Below are 16088 nucleotides of genomic sequence, written 5' to 3'. Positions count from 1 at the left end.
CAGATTTTTCTTGGAGGTGCAGACACCTATACTGCAATCCGAGACTGTTCACAAGGGACCCCAATGCAGATGAAAGGTTGAAAAAAAATCACTTAGGCTGTTAAACTGTGGCAGAAACTTTGTCTTCCCTTTAGGTCTCCACAATACACACCACTTCGGGAGTTGTCCAGACCCAACATGAACCAAGTCTCCTGGCACTCAGCATGCAATCTCTCTTCCTCCCACCCACCCTCATTTTAATTTTCTGTTGTTTTTTCCAGGAGCAACCCCACTCCAGAGATATTAAACTCTCTCTCTTACAGTTGCTTTGCCAAAGGACACTACTGCTGCATTAACAGAACTTTGCTTCGTCATCACGTCTTCCCAGGCAATGAAACCTGCTATATTATTGCAAAGGTAAAACCAGCTGTGCCACTATTGCTCAGTTCTGCTGCTATTTAACAGGATATAGCCAGCATTATGCCTCAATTCACAGTAGAAAGGGAAAATAAAACTTTGTTTTATTGAAAATACCAGGAAAATTCATTCCAGTGAAATGCATCGTCTGCAGTGAGCTTTGCCAAAACACCGCAGTTTATTCACCACTCGCAGAAATTCCTGCAAAGACTGATGCAACAGGTATTCAGTGATCAGTATGGCGCTAAACCTCTATGTCTAACATAAAACCCAACGTTTCTAACTGCCCACTGCCCCACGCAACCCTTCTACTTGGGTTTCTTCCAGTCAGGTGGTATCAAAACCATCCTGTATGATTCGAGTAGCTTGCTCATCATCAGGTATAGCAACCAGCCTTTCAACTTTCAATTCCTCTTACGTCCCAAACTCCAGGCAAACAAAAAAAAAAAATCTCTTTCGCTAAACTTTGCACAGAGATAATCAATCTACTATTCAGTTATTTGAACAAGCATCTAGAGTTTAGTGATCTAGAGATCATTAAACTTCTCCTGATGAGGGTCTCTTCTTGTAGTTTGAACACAGTATAGGGCAATCTTTGGGTGCAATCCAAACATTTTTGATAGCTCCCATCCTTGAAGAAGATTTCATCACACCAAATCTTACCATGACCTGTAGTTTCTCCTTTGTCCAAGCAACCGCGCACGTATCTTTCTTCATCCTCAACCTATCCCTTCTCTCCACAGGAAAGGAAAAGCCCAAACAACATAAAGAAATCATTTTTTTAATGCCATTTACCCACATTTCTTTATCCTCTACAGAGGGTCAAAAGGACATTGAATGAATTGAAAAATGTTCAGAAGCCCATGAAAAGATAAATAAATGAAAGAATAATTCACCCAAATAATTCAGGCACAAAATAAAAATATTTAAAGCTTCTGGAGATGAGCAAAACAGTTGCCTTTCATGTGCAGTTGTGTAAACCTTCTGTTTTCAAGGGAGCTAAGCAACCAGCTAGCAATAATTAGGCTCCTGAAAGACAAGTAGCAAGGCATACAGGACCTGGAATGATGACTTTTTCTGATTCCCTGGGGAAGCACTTTCACTGGGGGAAGAATACTCTATAAATAATTTTCCATCTGGAAATCCACCAGCCCTACTCTCTTCTCCCCCCTGAAGTGAGATGCTCCAGAATCAGATCTTATCAGCAGAGGGAGTCTCTTCCTCTAACACAGAGATCAGCACGCATCTGGCTTTCTTCAGTTACCAAAATGACACAGGCATGACAGGCAAAATTAAACAGAGATACTAAACAGTAAAATATTTAAGTGTGGGCTGGGCCTTCTAATAAGCTTTATGAATAATACAGATATGATAAAAACAGGCAGTGCCATGCCTAACTGTTTTGTGTAGAGCAAACATCTTGCCCTCAACCCATTACAAGATCAGACACGGATCACAGGATGGGAAATGGGACACAGCAAAGGTCAAAATCCTCAACCATCAGTACACTGGAAACAGACTATACCGAAGAGTCCATACTCCACACATCGGTACAACACTCCCGTTTACTACTTCAGCTTTAATTTAATCCTGTTCTTTCCACTTATGTTGGGCTACAAAAAAAAATGTCCTCCACTGAGCAGACCGCGCTAGAGACTTGGGGGAAAGCAGCCCGAAAAGCATGTCCTGTAGCCTGGAAACAGACCCCTGGTGCTGGCCAGCAGCTGAGTTGGGGCATTTAAAAATGCCTACAAATTCAGTGTCTCCAATACTGGACAGAGAATTGAAGCAGTCCTTCCCCTCCAACAGCAACAGCATTTTATTCAACTTGCATGAGACCTATCCTAGGCTTTTGATCTGGAATGTTTCTAGATGGTGAAAATTCGGAGATCCTAACGTTTGTAACTTACAAAATCCAGGAAAAGCACTGACAAATGGAGATATTTGCATTTGTGTTCCTACAGATCCCAGATATACAACATCAAGATATAAAAGGCTCAGATTACAAGCCACTACTTTAATTTTAGTTATTTCAATAACTTCACCCAGAGCATAAGTTTTAATGGTTCATGGTCAGAGCAGAAGGCTCTATCACATGGGCTCTGTGACAGTCTGTTCTGAACTGGTTTTGTTCAATGTGTTTATTAACAGACCAGATAGAGGAATGCAGCATGTGCTTGTTACATCTGCAAATGATACGGACGCAGGATGCAACTGCAACTCTGTTGGAGGTCAAGATTAGAATTGAAAACAACCCCAACAAGTCAGAGCAGGCCGATTAAAAAAAAAAAAAAAAAAAAAAAAACAAAAACAAAAAACCACACAACAAAAAACCAAAAGATGTAATTCAATAGAAGGGGAGCAAGGTAACCCAATTCAGCAGGATTAATCAACTACACATATAGAAAATGACTGGGTAGGTAGCAGTTCTTCAAAAAACGGTGTGGGAGGTTATACTGGATCACAAGCTGAACATGAGTCAACAGTGTCATACTGTTAAGAAAAGAAAGCAATCACCACATTAGATAAATCAACTGGAGTATTGCCTGCAAAACAGGCAAAGTAATCCTCCTTGTCTGTTCAGCACTGCGAGACTTGGCTAGCACAGTCAGATCAACTTAGGGCATCAAGCTAGTAGTAAAGATAAGGGCTCAGAGAAGGGAGCCCAGGCACGACACATGAGAGGGAACAAATGGGTGGTTCAGCCTACAGGAGCTGAAGAAAGAAATATTTTCAAGCGTGGGGTGGGGGGAAGCAACAACTGTTCTCTGTGTCTATGACAAATAACACAAATTGCAACAGGTTTAAATTGTATCGAGAGCGCTTCGGCTTAAATGCGAAGGAAAAAAAGGGGAGAAACAATATAATATATTGGCTGCGGTCCCTACGATTGGATTTTCAAGACCACACCGGGGACAAACCTATTACAAAGGAGCTGCCCGTGCCTTGAGGAAGGAGCGTGCATTAGACATCTTCTTGAGTTCCTCCAGCCTATTTTTCTATGAGTCCACGAAACACCAACGAACAGATTGCAACGAGCACGAGGAGGTCCTGGTAATATCACAAACAGCTCTCAGTGAAATCAGTGAGACGTCTCGAAAAAAACTGTACAGCCAGAAGCAACTACAGGGCAGATACCAAACACTCAGGGTTGATTTACAGAGAGTTATCCATTAATCACCACTGACTATATCAGGAACAAACAGCTTATTAAATTTTATGCTTTAAACTAGTCCTGATTTGCGCTTTTACAAATGCGACCATTTCTTTATTTTCTACCATCTTCAAAAGCTTGTTCCTTGATGGTTTTACTTCATATACCGAGAATCCCAATCTGCTTTTCCTGCTACACAACGAAGTAACAAATGTTTGTTTCACTGACCTGCCTTTTATGATTCTCCAGACACGAACTGACACAGCGGGCTGACACATAGCTTTGTACAGAACAATTTTTGTAATCTTGACTATTTATCTTTGGATAATTGCTATATTCATAATTATTTTAAAGACAATTTTGTTTAATAAGGATTGGAATTGCTACTAGACAAACTCAGTATAACAAAATTTTAGACTAAAAGTAATTTTTGTGACTAATCTATGAACTGCTGCAAAATTGTGATTTATAATAGGCATAGTAATAGCCTTAATGATTGCAGTGCTTCCGGGTATCGCTGAAACACACAGATTGGCTCCTTTCAAAGCAGAAAGGGCATTTTTTTTTTTCCTCCTCCATGGGCGGCCCATACATATCTTCAGGGTCCTTGGAGGAGCTTCCAACATTCCCACTGTGCGTTCCACATAGTGGCTGCTATTACCATGCTAATGTTAATAGGCTGTAGCTTATGTGACCCCTCCGAGCAGCAGCTATTGCACAGCATAACTAGCAGCGTGCTGAATTACTGCCACTGGCTCTCTATTACAAAACGCTGGCAAGTGGTGAGGAACAGTGGCAGGAAAGTAGTGAGGGCAAAGCAAAAAATAATTAAAATTTTGTATTGGAAGGGACCAGAAAGCAGGAATCTTAACAGGCTGGCAGAGAGAGACGCCGGAGCCTGGGGTCATGAGGCATGGGACAGCAAGAGCGGCTGAAAGTCGCTTTTTCCAATGACAGTGCAGCCCATATGCCAGAACATTTGCCACTTCTCTCTCCCTCTGTGCAACTGCAATTCAAAATTAATAAATAAAATAGGGACAATGAATATAAGCAAGAAAAATCATAAAGCCTGTGGCAAAAAGAAATCTTGTTCAACCCAACTATTTTTTATATTGCAGAATACTCGCTTGGGAAAGATTCTGCTGAAAGAAGCGAAGCAGCCAGTACTAATGACAAGTATTTTGGGAAAACAGAAACTCCATATGTTCTCCTTTTATTCTAGTAAAAATAAAGAAACCAAGAGCTTTTTGAATTTAAGTGTAACATTTCCTTATGCCAGGAGATAAACTATGCCTAAGTTAAGTCTGGACATTAATGGAAGCAAACAGCAAAACGCTGGTCCCTGGTTGTGCTGGTTTTAACTGGGATAGAGTTAATTTTTTTCCATAGTAGCTAGTATGGGGCTATGTTTTGGATTTGCACTGGAAACAATGTTGCTAATACAGGGATGTTTTTGTTGTTGCTGAGCAGCGCTTACACAGAGTCAAGGCCCTTTCTGCTCCTCCCCCCACCCCAGCAGCGAGCAGGCTGGGGGTGCACAGGGAGCTGGGGGGGGACACGGCCGGGACAGCTGACCCCAGCTGCCCAAAGGGCTGTCCCACACCACAGGGCGTCATGCCCAGCGTATAAAGCTGGGGAAGAAGGGGGAAGGGGGGACGTTCGGAGTGATGGCGTTTGTCTTCCCAAGTCACCGTCACGCGTGATGGAGCCCTGCTTTCCTGGCGATGGCTGAGCACCTGCCTGCCGATGGGAAGCGGTGAGTGAATTCCTTGGTTTGCTTTGCTTGCGTGCGTGGCTTTTGCTTTACCTATTAAACTGTCTTTATCTCAGCCCACGAGTTTCCTCACTTTTACTCTTCTGATTCTCTCCCCCATCCCCCTGTGGGGAGTGAGCGAGCGGCTGGGTGGGGCTGAGCTGCCGCCTGGGGTTAAACCACGCGCTGGTGTTTCAATTCTTCTCTCTTTAGAGGTTATGCTTCCAAGAAGTTACAGAAACAGGAATTACCTGTAAGGATCATTTTTTTTGCAGGCTGTTGTAATGTTTTTAATTGAAGCAATTTGATCTGGATTTGCAGAAAAGCTCAGTTCATCGCTCTGCCTTTTCATACATTCACCTGTAAAGCGTTTCACAGGACCACAGCGCAGCAGAGGCTGGAAGGCACCTCTGCAGAGCGTCTCATCCAAGCCCTTGCTTAGCACAGGGCCAGCCAGAGCAGGCTCCAGGACTGTGCCCAGTTGGGTTTTGAGTATCTCCAAGGATGGAGACTCCACAACATCTCTGAGCAACCTCTTCCAGTGTCTGACAACCCTCACACTGAAATTTCTTCCCACATTTACATGGAATGTCCTGCATTTCAGTTTGTACCCGTTTCCTTTTGCCCTTTCTCTGTGCGCCACTGAGAAGAGCCTGGCTCCATCATCTCTACACCCTCCCGTGAGGTATTTATACACAATGGTAAAGCCTCCCCCTGGGACATCTCTTCTCCAGGCTAAACAATCCCAGCTCTCTCAGCCTCTCCTTTCAGAAATACTAATAAATAAATATTTAAACAAAATATCAAAACCAATATATGACAGTAGACTGACCAGTAAGAAAACCCTCTGATAGCACAGCTGGCCAAGGACACTTCTGAGCTTTACCTGAAAAAGCAACATTGCAGGGTCATTTAAGCACCAAAAGGAAAGGTGAACGTGAAGCCAAATGCTCTTCAGAACTCTGGGCTAGTGCACAAAAGGTTTATGCACACAAACATGGATACAGATCGAGTCCATCAAACCAGCATAAATTCCTATTGCAGTGCTCAAAATCAGGGTCCTGGAGAAACTGGTCGCTAGTCACTGGCACAGGTTCATCTCAAAACCCTCGTCAAACCATTCGAAACTGGAGTTCCCGGACGCAAATATTGGTCTTTATTTTTCAAACACCGCTTTCTGGTCTTAGTTCTTACTATTTCCATTTGCCTAAAAATAAAGCAGGTTTTATACAGGAACGGCACTTATTCTGAATATACTAGTAACCTCAAATCAAACAGAAACTCCCTTCTTCCCTTCTTCAAATTCATTCTTTATATGAAAAAATATAAAGAAGCAGATTTCCAATGAAATCCTATCATCTGTAGTTTTAATCTCTTCTTGCCTTTCAAACAAGACTTTTAAGTATTATCTATATTACTAAAATATTCTATGAGCTATGGACATGGCCCATGCTACTGTCGAACTAAGTACTTCACCAGCTTTAGTTTGCAATGAAATAAGCCACCTCTAGAAAAACATTACACTCATTTCCAGGGTAGAAATTAAGGCAGAGGGAGGTTTGCACATAAATATCAATGGAATTAGGCAATGAGAACTGGCATTAGGTCAATGAGAATTAAGCAAGAAAATATTTCACTGCTCAAATAAATAAGTTTCATTTACCATATGCAAGAAAACAGAATTTCCAGAATGCTTTCAGCATCTGCTCTGTGAGATCAGAGCTCATGAGCTCTGTCAGCGAGAGTCAATTTTTTAACAAAGAAGCGACTCTAAAATTAACATTTTCTAACCTTGAAAGACCTAACATTATCAGTTTGGAGTTCAAAACAACAGGTATTTCGCAATAAATAATAAATTGATACTGTTCCAGACATGGCTTATTTCCTGAAAGGCTAAGCATAAATAAAGAAATGAATAAGTTATTCAACAGACGTTGTTTCATTTTCTTCCTTAATATCGATTTGTTTGGAGTGCTTAATTTGAAGCAGCGCAATTCTTTAACAGACAAATTCCTGAAAAAAGAGAGAAGCTTCAAGTCTGTTGTTGGAGAAGCAGATTTATTCAGATAAAAATCAGTTAGCTCCCCAGAATGCAGAAAAAAGTAATTTTACTTGGGTTTGAGGAATTTGGTTCAAAGCTCTGATCTAGAAAGCAATATATACAGTTATTAAACAGTGTAAGGGGATTAACTCTACAGAGTGTTATTGACTACTCCGGTCTCATTAACTGCAATTTTATTTAGATAAAAACGTCATCTTAAACATCATTTTTGTGTCAGAAGTTAGATCTGAAGAATAACATTAAAAATAAATATGCATCGGCAGTTCCCCAATCTGCAGCAGCTCTGTCTTGGGTCTCCCCTGGAACTCACGAGTGAAATTATGGTTTTGATTTGCAACATGCCCATCAAGAGAAACTGCTTTTAAAAGAAGTTGTCCTGTGGAATGCGAGAAGTGTTTTCTGAGAGGCAGCTTCACTGGAGCATGTACAAGCTTAACACAGAAATCTGATGTCTGTCTGCCTCTTTTTCCTCCAAGAAAGGAATGATGAAGGGTTAGGGAAAGAGTTCTGGGTTCCCAGTGGACTTTCGCCTACTTTCAGATTTTATTAGGGAACTGTGAAGCTAATTATGTGTACAATAACTTCAGTAACTGCTTTTCATGCAGAATCACAGACCAGAAAATAATGAAAGCATGAACGGAAAAGTCTGTCTTTTAAACTGGGAGCAGCTCGGAGAAGGCACTGGGTATTTCAGCAGGCTGCAGCAGAGCTTCTGTACTGCTACGAGGACCAAGCAACCCTCAAGGGGTGCTCAAAAACCCCACCAAACACCAGAACAAATCCCAACATTCCTCACGGTCTTTGCTTCTGAGAAACACCCGTACAACACACCAAAGGGCACTCGGAAGATGAAGCACGACGGGGTGCACAGGCGGCACTGCAGGCACCCTGCACGCCCTGCGGCCGCAGGCGCGATGCCTTCGGGATGGAGCACCCTCCCAAGCACGCTTCAGAGGCGGACCTTGACCTGCAGAAGCCTTTAGGAACCAAGCTCCTACCAAAATTAACAGCAGCCGGGTACCTATGTATTTTTTGGACTCTAGACCCAGGAAAAGTGGGAATCCAGACATATAGACAGGCAGAATGTCCCCATTAGCCAGTTCACACACTGGGGCCACACAACACAGCGGATACACGCTCCCTTGCTACGTTACTGTTTGTTACCCCAGGGGCACGCTCCTTCCCTCTGGGCGCTTACCAAAGCTATTAGTATTTGTCTCATGCTTCTGCAGGGGCCAAATTTCACCTATGCAGTAGTATTTTGGGGCTGTATGATTATTTTCCAGTAGAGCTGTTAGTACGTTTCACTAACACACTCCGCATTCCATTTCCTATATTACCTCAACCACAAGAATACAGTACATCTACCTCCAAAAGGAGGTACAGTATATATCCCTACAGTTACTACTACATGAATTACTAGTAACCAGACTCAAACACAGTTTGCAAAGGCTTGCTCAGGTTCTCCCTCCCCTTTTCATTTTTAATTTAATGTTTGCTTCTACACTATCCCACGAGGATTTGGAGTGTTAGGTTTTTTTGGTCTACCTGTTCTGTACTTTCTAAAAAGCATTCGCAGCCTTCCTAAGTTTTACTATTGGAGGTGACGAGCGCTGAATAGGATGGAGGTTTTGAAACCTCAGTGGGGAGAACAAAAATCTTTGACCATGAAGCACATCCTACCTCTAAAAAACTTATGAGAGATGGCCTCCATACTGAATTCTTCTGAAAAAATAGGTATTTCAGTAAAGTTTTTATTTATTTTATTTATTTGTTTTTAACCAAAACTAACACTAGTAAAAATCCTAGCGTAGAAGCAATTACATTTTTATACATTTGCATGAAGCTTGGCTACCTTTGGTTTCATACACTTGCTTAAAGCAGAACATGCTGGCACAGTTTATTCATCTTCCCGTATGAAAATAAACTGCGTTTCCACGCGCTTCTACCCAAACGTAACTGCCTACACAAGTGAAGCTATCCTGCTACATCAGTATAGGCACTATTTCGGATGGGAAACAGAAACATGAATCACTGAAGATGAAGAGCCGCGCAGAAAAACAAAAAAGGGGCTGTACGTCTCAAGTGCTTACGTTGTCTCCTGATTGTAGGGAAAGCTCTGAGTTATGTTGTTTAGCTGTATTTCTGAGAGGTGACCTGCTATAACCGTGATGGTGCCAGGCTGGAAAAATAATGCATTTAACACCGTGATGTCATTCCACCCACTACCAGTTTCCACAGTCTCACAGCATGCCAATAAAACTTGAATTTCTAATTTAGAAAAAAGTCTCTTTTTTTTAATTACAACCTTCAAAAATCTTACAAAAATGGGAAAGAGCATAAACCCAACATCAAGAGTGTCAGCCCCCCTTAGATCATATTGCGTATCACTTTTACCATCCTACTCCTTGTTTCTCTCCTTCCCCAAGAGGCCACTAGTCATCATCATACACCTGAGTTAATACCCAGATCCCCTGAGTCAGTCCTGGACTGCATGTCATTGCTCCCCACCGCTCAGGACCAATGTTCTCACCATTTTAAGTTAACATTAATAATTAACAAAGAGAAAAAGATACCCGTGCCGTAACTGTCCTCGGCCATACTGCAGCTTTGAGATTTTTCCTTAGGCTAAAGAAGAAAATAGTGAACGATCCTATTTTAAACATTATCATGCATCAGTCATCAAGACTAAGTTTATTATCCTGCAAACAAAAACACAGACCAAAAGCTATAACAGATTACACCCCAGTAACTTTTATTAAGAGATGCAGGGACAGCATTTCTAAGGAAGGCACTGGCTCCACAAATCAACTCAGCTAATACCCCACCATCAGGCTACAGCGCTGGCAGTGATGTGTAATACGTGGTATTTGTGGCACTACTGGGGAAAACTATTTTAAGTCTAATTAACATGAAATTTTTAGAATGCAAATGCTTTTCATTTATACATAAAACAAAATGCCGTGACATTTCTCCCATCCATTTATCATAAACAAGTTAATTACTGTGTAACAAATAGCTCCTGCTAGAATCTGTATGTTTTGAGGATGTTAGAGAGCTGACTCAGGCAAATAAGATGAACCACAAAGTAGTAGTTAATAGCTTATGGCATACTTGTAATAAAACAATGACTCCGTAAAAGCTCTTGTTGTCAAATTAAGGCTAAGCTATTTCCATTGGAATAAGTCAATTACAAGCAGTCATTATCTGTTTAACTTGATTCAAACCTAGAATACTATAAGCACTTTCATTTTGATACATTCATAACACTGCATACATTTGAGAGCTGGATATTATAAAGCTTAAAAGGGAAACGCTGGGTTTATTGCCACACATCCCCAAACCATATAACACCTGAACTTCCCAATGCTGGCTCAAGTTCACCACTATGCTGAGGTCTACATACCACCCGATTTCTGATGAGCAAGCCTTTAGGCAGTATAAACTGTCCCAGGACTCCCCACACCTCCTTCCTAAAGAAAGTGAGGATTATGCAGCATGAAGACTTCATGTTTGCCCACTGGAATCCCCCGAGAGCCATCCAAACTACATATACACTCTTCCCCCCCAATTCTATGAAAGCACGAAAAGGTGAATTCCTACCTACGTTTTTCAGGCAAGCAGTCCCATTTGGCCTGAAGATGAATTACTGAATGCTGATGAATAAGATGGTGGTAGCTGGCAGCAAAGCTTTGCGTGGTAAGATGGTGTGAAACGGTACATATGTCAATCTATCAAACATGATAATGTAAGCAATCTGAACCCATTTTTGGTCTGAACTATTGTACAATACTTCACCCAGATGGAAGAAAGAGATAAACATTTTATGCTTCAGACATATCAAGTGTTAGGAAGTAAAATTAAACCTAAACTGGAAAACTACCAATTTTACATGCTACAGTATATATAAAGAACAACACAAGCATGAAGAAGAATTTTATGCAGCAGATTTTCTCCCCCATTATTGTACAAATTAATTAGATATATTTGCTCCCTATGATAAACAGCAGCATGTATTTGACTGTAGATTAAAAAGTGTAAAGACGACAGTTTACTTATTAGCAAACACAGCATTTGCACTTTTTTTCTTTCTCCCTCAATTGACAAAATGCTTATAAATCACATAACTCGTGACAATGTTATCAGGACATGAATCTTACAAGTGGTGCATGCATACATAATACCTTGAGGGCCAGTTCAACCCTAAATCAGTGGCAGGTTTGCCATGACTAATGTAAAACTACAACTGGCCCCTAACAGATAAAATTAAATAGAAATATATTTTCATTCAAATCAACTTGACAGCCTATCTAAATACAATTTCATATTTAAAAATTATCAGTTGCAACCAAAATGAAATGACAGCCACTATGCTGTCTTCAAAGTCATTGCCAGCTAACTCCTCTAACCAGACCTTCTGCTCCGTCCCTATTGTCCACCTACATCAACACGCAGCACAATTTATCAAGCACTAAACTGCAAAAAATACTCCTCTGAGCAAGTACATTAATGACACGATTTTCTAGGATTTGGAGGAGATTGTTTATCAAATAATATCCAAAGCTAAAAAGCATGAAATCTACTCAGTTTACAGACCGACCTGTAAAGCCTTACAGTACGTAAATTTGGGGAAAATTGCTGCTAAATATGTAAACAATTGGTAGCTGGTCTCTTCATGTGTTGCTGTATTCTTGGGCTTGTCTATGTCAAATCCCTATTTGGTTATCTTTCAAACTGAAAATAAACTCCCTAACGTTTACTAATAGATGCCAGGCCAGTCAAGAGAATTCCTGAACAGCAAAACTAAGACAACTGGGCTCAGAAACAAAACTGATTGCCAACTCATGTAGAGAAAATGTCCAGTCCTGGATTCTGCTGAAGCCAGAAAGAATACTGACAACTCTCTCTCTCTCTTTCGAGAAAAATCAAAGTAACAGAGCAGGTGTTTGCTCTGGAGGAAGACAGAAATCCCAGCTTTCTGGCAGATACATATGCATGTGAGTAAATGGACTCAGGAGAAAGCAGCAAATGGTTTATAAACCCTTGAATAGAGCATCAAGTCCTGATGTGCTCCCCAACTTCCACCATATACTATGTTTTTAGAACTGCTGTAACATCCACTAATGGTTAGTGATTTAACTCAAGGAGGGTGCTAGGGGCAGGCGTGGGCAGATTTTGATCTTCAAAAATTCTCTTGGAGTAAAACAATGATTTTCTACATCATGCAAATATAAAGTTTAATTATTTTTAACTTGAAAGAGAGACAGATCAATGCACAGGATAATCTATTGTTATTTGGATTACGAAGATGTCTTAGAGTTTACAATCACAAAAGTGGTTATAATCCTGCAATTACTATAAAGCTAATTGGTAGTTTCTTTTTGCCTGTGTTTTCATGTTGTCAGTGGGGCAGTAATGAAAATGAATGCCACATTTGTGAACAGAATGTCTGTAGGCTTGTTTACCACATTTCCAACAACAACGTCTGCTTTATCATGCATTTCAAAGCAGAGATAATTTAAGGATCTTAGAATTTCATACATAAAAATACTTTCTAAAATATCAAATGTAGAGTTCCTTCAGATGGGGTGGGAGTGGGAGACTTAAAAGTGAAGTGATGACCTCGCATACTATAGGCAGACAATCCACCTGAAGCAGACAGCACGCGGACTTTGAATGATTCATCTATATTCAAAACTGTGCTCAGGTAAACCACTTAGTGTTTCATCCTCCTACAAACATAATTCTGCAGACAATTTCACCATCAAAACCAGCATCTTTAAGCCTCTTTTCACCTCCTGAAAATACAGTTATTGCAGCACCTATTAAGCTTTTTATTCCACTTACCTTTGAGTAACTTCTGCCCTTCCATGATGTTTTGGGAGACAAATGCTGTGTAGTCGTCTTCTGAGAAGCCAGGCTTGCATGTGGGTCTAACTGTAAGATCCCCATTGTGTGCCTGCAAAACAAAACAAGGAAAACACACACCATGACACTTGTCATTTGGGAAAATGTTTTGTACCCAATGACTAGGTATTTAGGCACAGGCAAACCCGAAGAGTAAAGCAGTGTGCAAGTAGAAACCGCTTGTACTAAGTGCCTATCTGTTGGAATGGATCCATACTGTAGCTGCAAAAATAAAATGGGCCAGAAAATAGTTGCCTGACTACAATAGAGAGCATTGTTTGTAGGAAGGCTGGGATACTGGGCACTGTCAGAAGAGGGGAGGAAACAAAGAGCAGCAATTCATCACGGCGAGCTGCGCTCGCACTGGAGCCACGCAAAGGCCTGATGTTGCAACATCCAAATCCTGAGTTTTGCTATTGAGAAACCAGGCAAACCCCAGGACTGAAGAAGGAGAAATACCCCAGCTCACCATAGCCTCAGGAGCTCCTGGCCAGCTAAAGTCCCCCTCTTTCCCCTTTGCCCTGCAGCAGCCTCCAAGGCTCTGCCTGCTGCTGCCTCAGTGACCCTCCAGGCTCTGCACTTGCCCCAGCAGTGGGAGGGGATGGAGGGGATGGAGGGGATGGAGGGGATGGAGGGGATGGAGGGGATGGAGGGGATGGAGGGGATGGAGGGGATGGAGGGGATGGAGGGGATGGAGGGGATGGAGGGGATGGAGGGGATGGAGGGGATGGAGGGGATGGAGGGGATGGAGGGGATGGAGGGGATGGAGGGGATGGAGGGGATGGAGGGGATGGAGGGGATGGAGGGGATGGAGGGGATGGAGGGGATGGAGGGGATGGAGGGGATGGAGGGGATGGAGGGGATGGAGGGGATGGCCAATCAAAAAATGTAACAGTGCCGCTGAATAGCACAGCCCCACACACAACCTGCCAGGATCCAGAGGGAAGCATCCAGCTTAACACTCAGCTGCTCTGCTGCAACTTTGGACTACACAGCGGGGAACTAGCCCCTGCCACAGGGACAGGTTAGTCTGGTCATGGTAGTCCCGGCTCCTTGGGATGGAGTGCACACTCCCCAGCACGGAGGGTCCCAGACCTCAGCTCCAACCAACTCACTGAAAGCACATAAGCCACTGATTTATGCCTAACAAGTGCCAGGTGATTTATGCACAAACAAGTGCTGGTGGCAAGGGATTTCTAACGCTCCTGGACTCGGACTGTCAGCAGGGCTAGCCAGAGCATCGCTTAGCGATGCAGGCTGCGCCTCCGACGCCTCCAGTCCCAGCCCGTGCAGGCTGAAGCCAGGGGACTCGGAGAGTCACTTCCCCGAGAAAGTGCAACTCCAGGCGGGCACCCACCTCCCCGGGGAGAGGAGCACAGCTCCCCCGGGCTTCCCGAAACACTCCTGCACACGGACGACACTGCATTACAGAGAGAGACTGAAGGGAAGAGGAGCAAAGGGTCCTTTCGGATGAGCTTAGTAAGCAGAAAGCAAGCCAACGTACTCTGCTAAAAATCACGCTCGGGAGACGGATGCCAGCTACTGCATGGGAAGCGCAAGGAAGCAGCGGCTCTGTGGACTCTGACCGGCGCTGGCAAGATGTTGCTATTAGGAAACATTTCAAAGGGTCTGACTGAGGATAATAGGCTTTGAATCCGAAATCACCCAATTATTATAACGGCGCTCGCTAGATGAGAGCGCATCGGGGCTGCTCCTGCACACCCACCAGCCTCCCGAGGGCTCGGACTCGGGACATCTTCACAGATTCAACTTAGCACAGGGGGATTCAGGCAGAAAAATAAGCGGCTCTTGTTTCTGCAGCCAGCCCAACACGAAATCACAGCAGCCGCCCGGCTCGCACTGTAACACTGCAGCCACGCGTTCAGGCATTTGTTGATGCTCTGCGGATATCCCTTAATTTGAGGGGGGGTAACCCTAAAAAACCCGAACTTTTCAGACCATTAGCCCCCCACACGGTTCAGGCCCACCCGGTGCGCTGACGGGCTTGTAAAAATAAAAGTTAAAGGCACCGCCACGGCGCCGGCAAAGGAGGGACGTCTCGCACGGAGCGGGCAGCGCTGCGCGGCCGCGCTGGGGCGCGGAGGCTCCGCGGGGCGCGCAGGGCTGGGCGGGCGCAGCGGCACCGCCGCCGGGACGCGCCGCTACCCCGAAGTTTATCTGGCGAGGCGCATTACGGACGGCAAGTTTTGCCGGCGTGGCTGAGGCACTCGATTCGAGGCGAATGATAGCGCTAGAAAATAATAACTAAAAACTGTAATGATGGGGAAAAAGGGGGAAAACGGTGAAAGCGGCAGGGAGCTGCGGGGGCGCCGCTCACGCACACTGACACTCACCCACCCCGGCCCCGCGGACCGGCTCCGCGCCCCGACCCCTAAGTTGCCGCGGCTGCCGAGCCCGCAGGCGGCGGGCGCGGAGCGGCAGCGGAACCTCCGCGGGTCGCGGAGCCCGGAGGTGCCGCCTGTCAGCCCGCCCGCTCCCCCGGGGCGCCCCACTTACCGCCGCCGAGCCCCAGACGGGAAGGAGCAGCACCAGCAGCACCCGCAAACCGGTCCTCATCGCCCCGGCGGCGCCCGCCCGCCGGGCCGTGGCGGTGGCGGTGCTGCTGGCCGCCCGCTGCCGCGCTGCGCAGTGCCGGGGCCAGGGGGTCGCTGCCGCCGCCGCCGCCGCCGCTCGGCGCCCGCTCTGGGCTGCAGGTGAAGCGCCCGCCGCGCGCCGCCGCCAAACCCCGCCCCCCGGCCCCGCGGCGCGCGGGCACGCGCCGCCTTAAAGCGACAGGCACCGCCCCGGCGCGCGGG

At 44.4% G+C, this 16088-nt stretch overlaps 1 protein-coding gene across 1 annotated transcript in view; it reads right to left on the bottom strand.

Moving 5' to 3' along the window:
• Nucleotides 1-15849, bottom strand: part of CDH4 (cadherin 4) — a gene marked incomplete at both ends in the record, with an annotated part of 463510 nt that extends 447661 nt beyond the window's left edge. The window contains 2 exons of the mRNA XM_082326152.1: nt 13213-13324; nt 15790-15849. Coding sequence (XP_082182278.1) covers nt 13213-13324; nt 15790-15849 — 172 coding nt within the window. The remainder of the gene's footprint in view (nt 1-13212; nt 13325-15789) is intronic.
• Between the last annotated feature and the right edge of the window lie 239 nt (nt 15850-16088).

The sequence above is a fragment of the Platalea leucorodia genome, assembly GCF_965183815.1.
Source record: "Platalea leucorodia genome assembly, chromosome: 13".
Classification (NCBI taxonomy): domain Eukaryota; kingdom Metazoa; phylum Chordata; class Aves; order Pelecaniformes; family Threskiornithidae; genus Platalea; species Platalea leucorodia.
The sequence above is the reverse complement of the archived record's forward strand: the minus strand, read 5'-3'. Positions and strand labels throughout refer to the sequence as shown.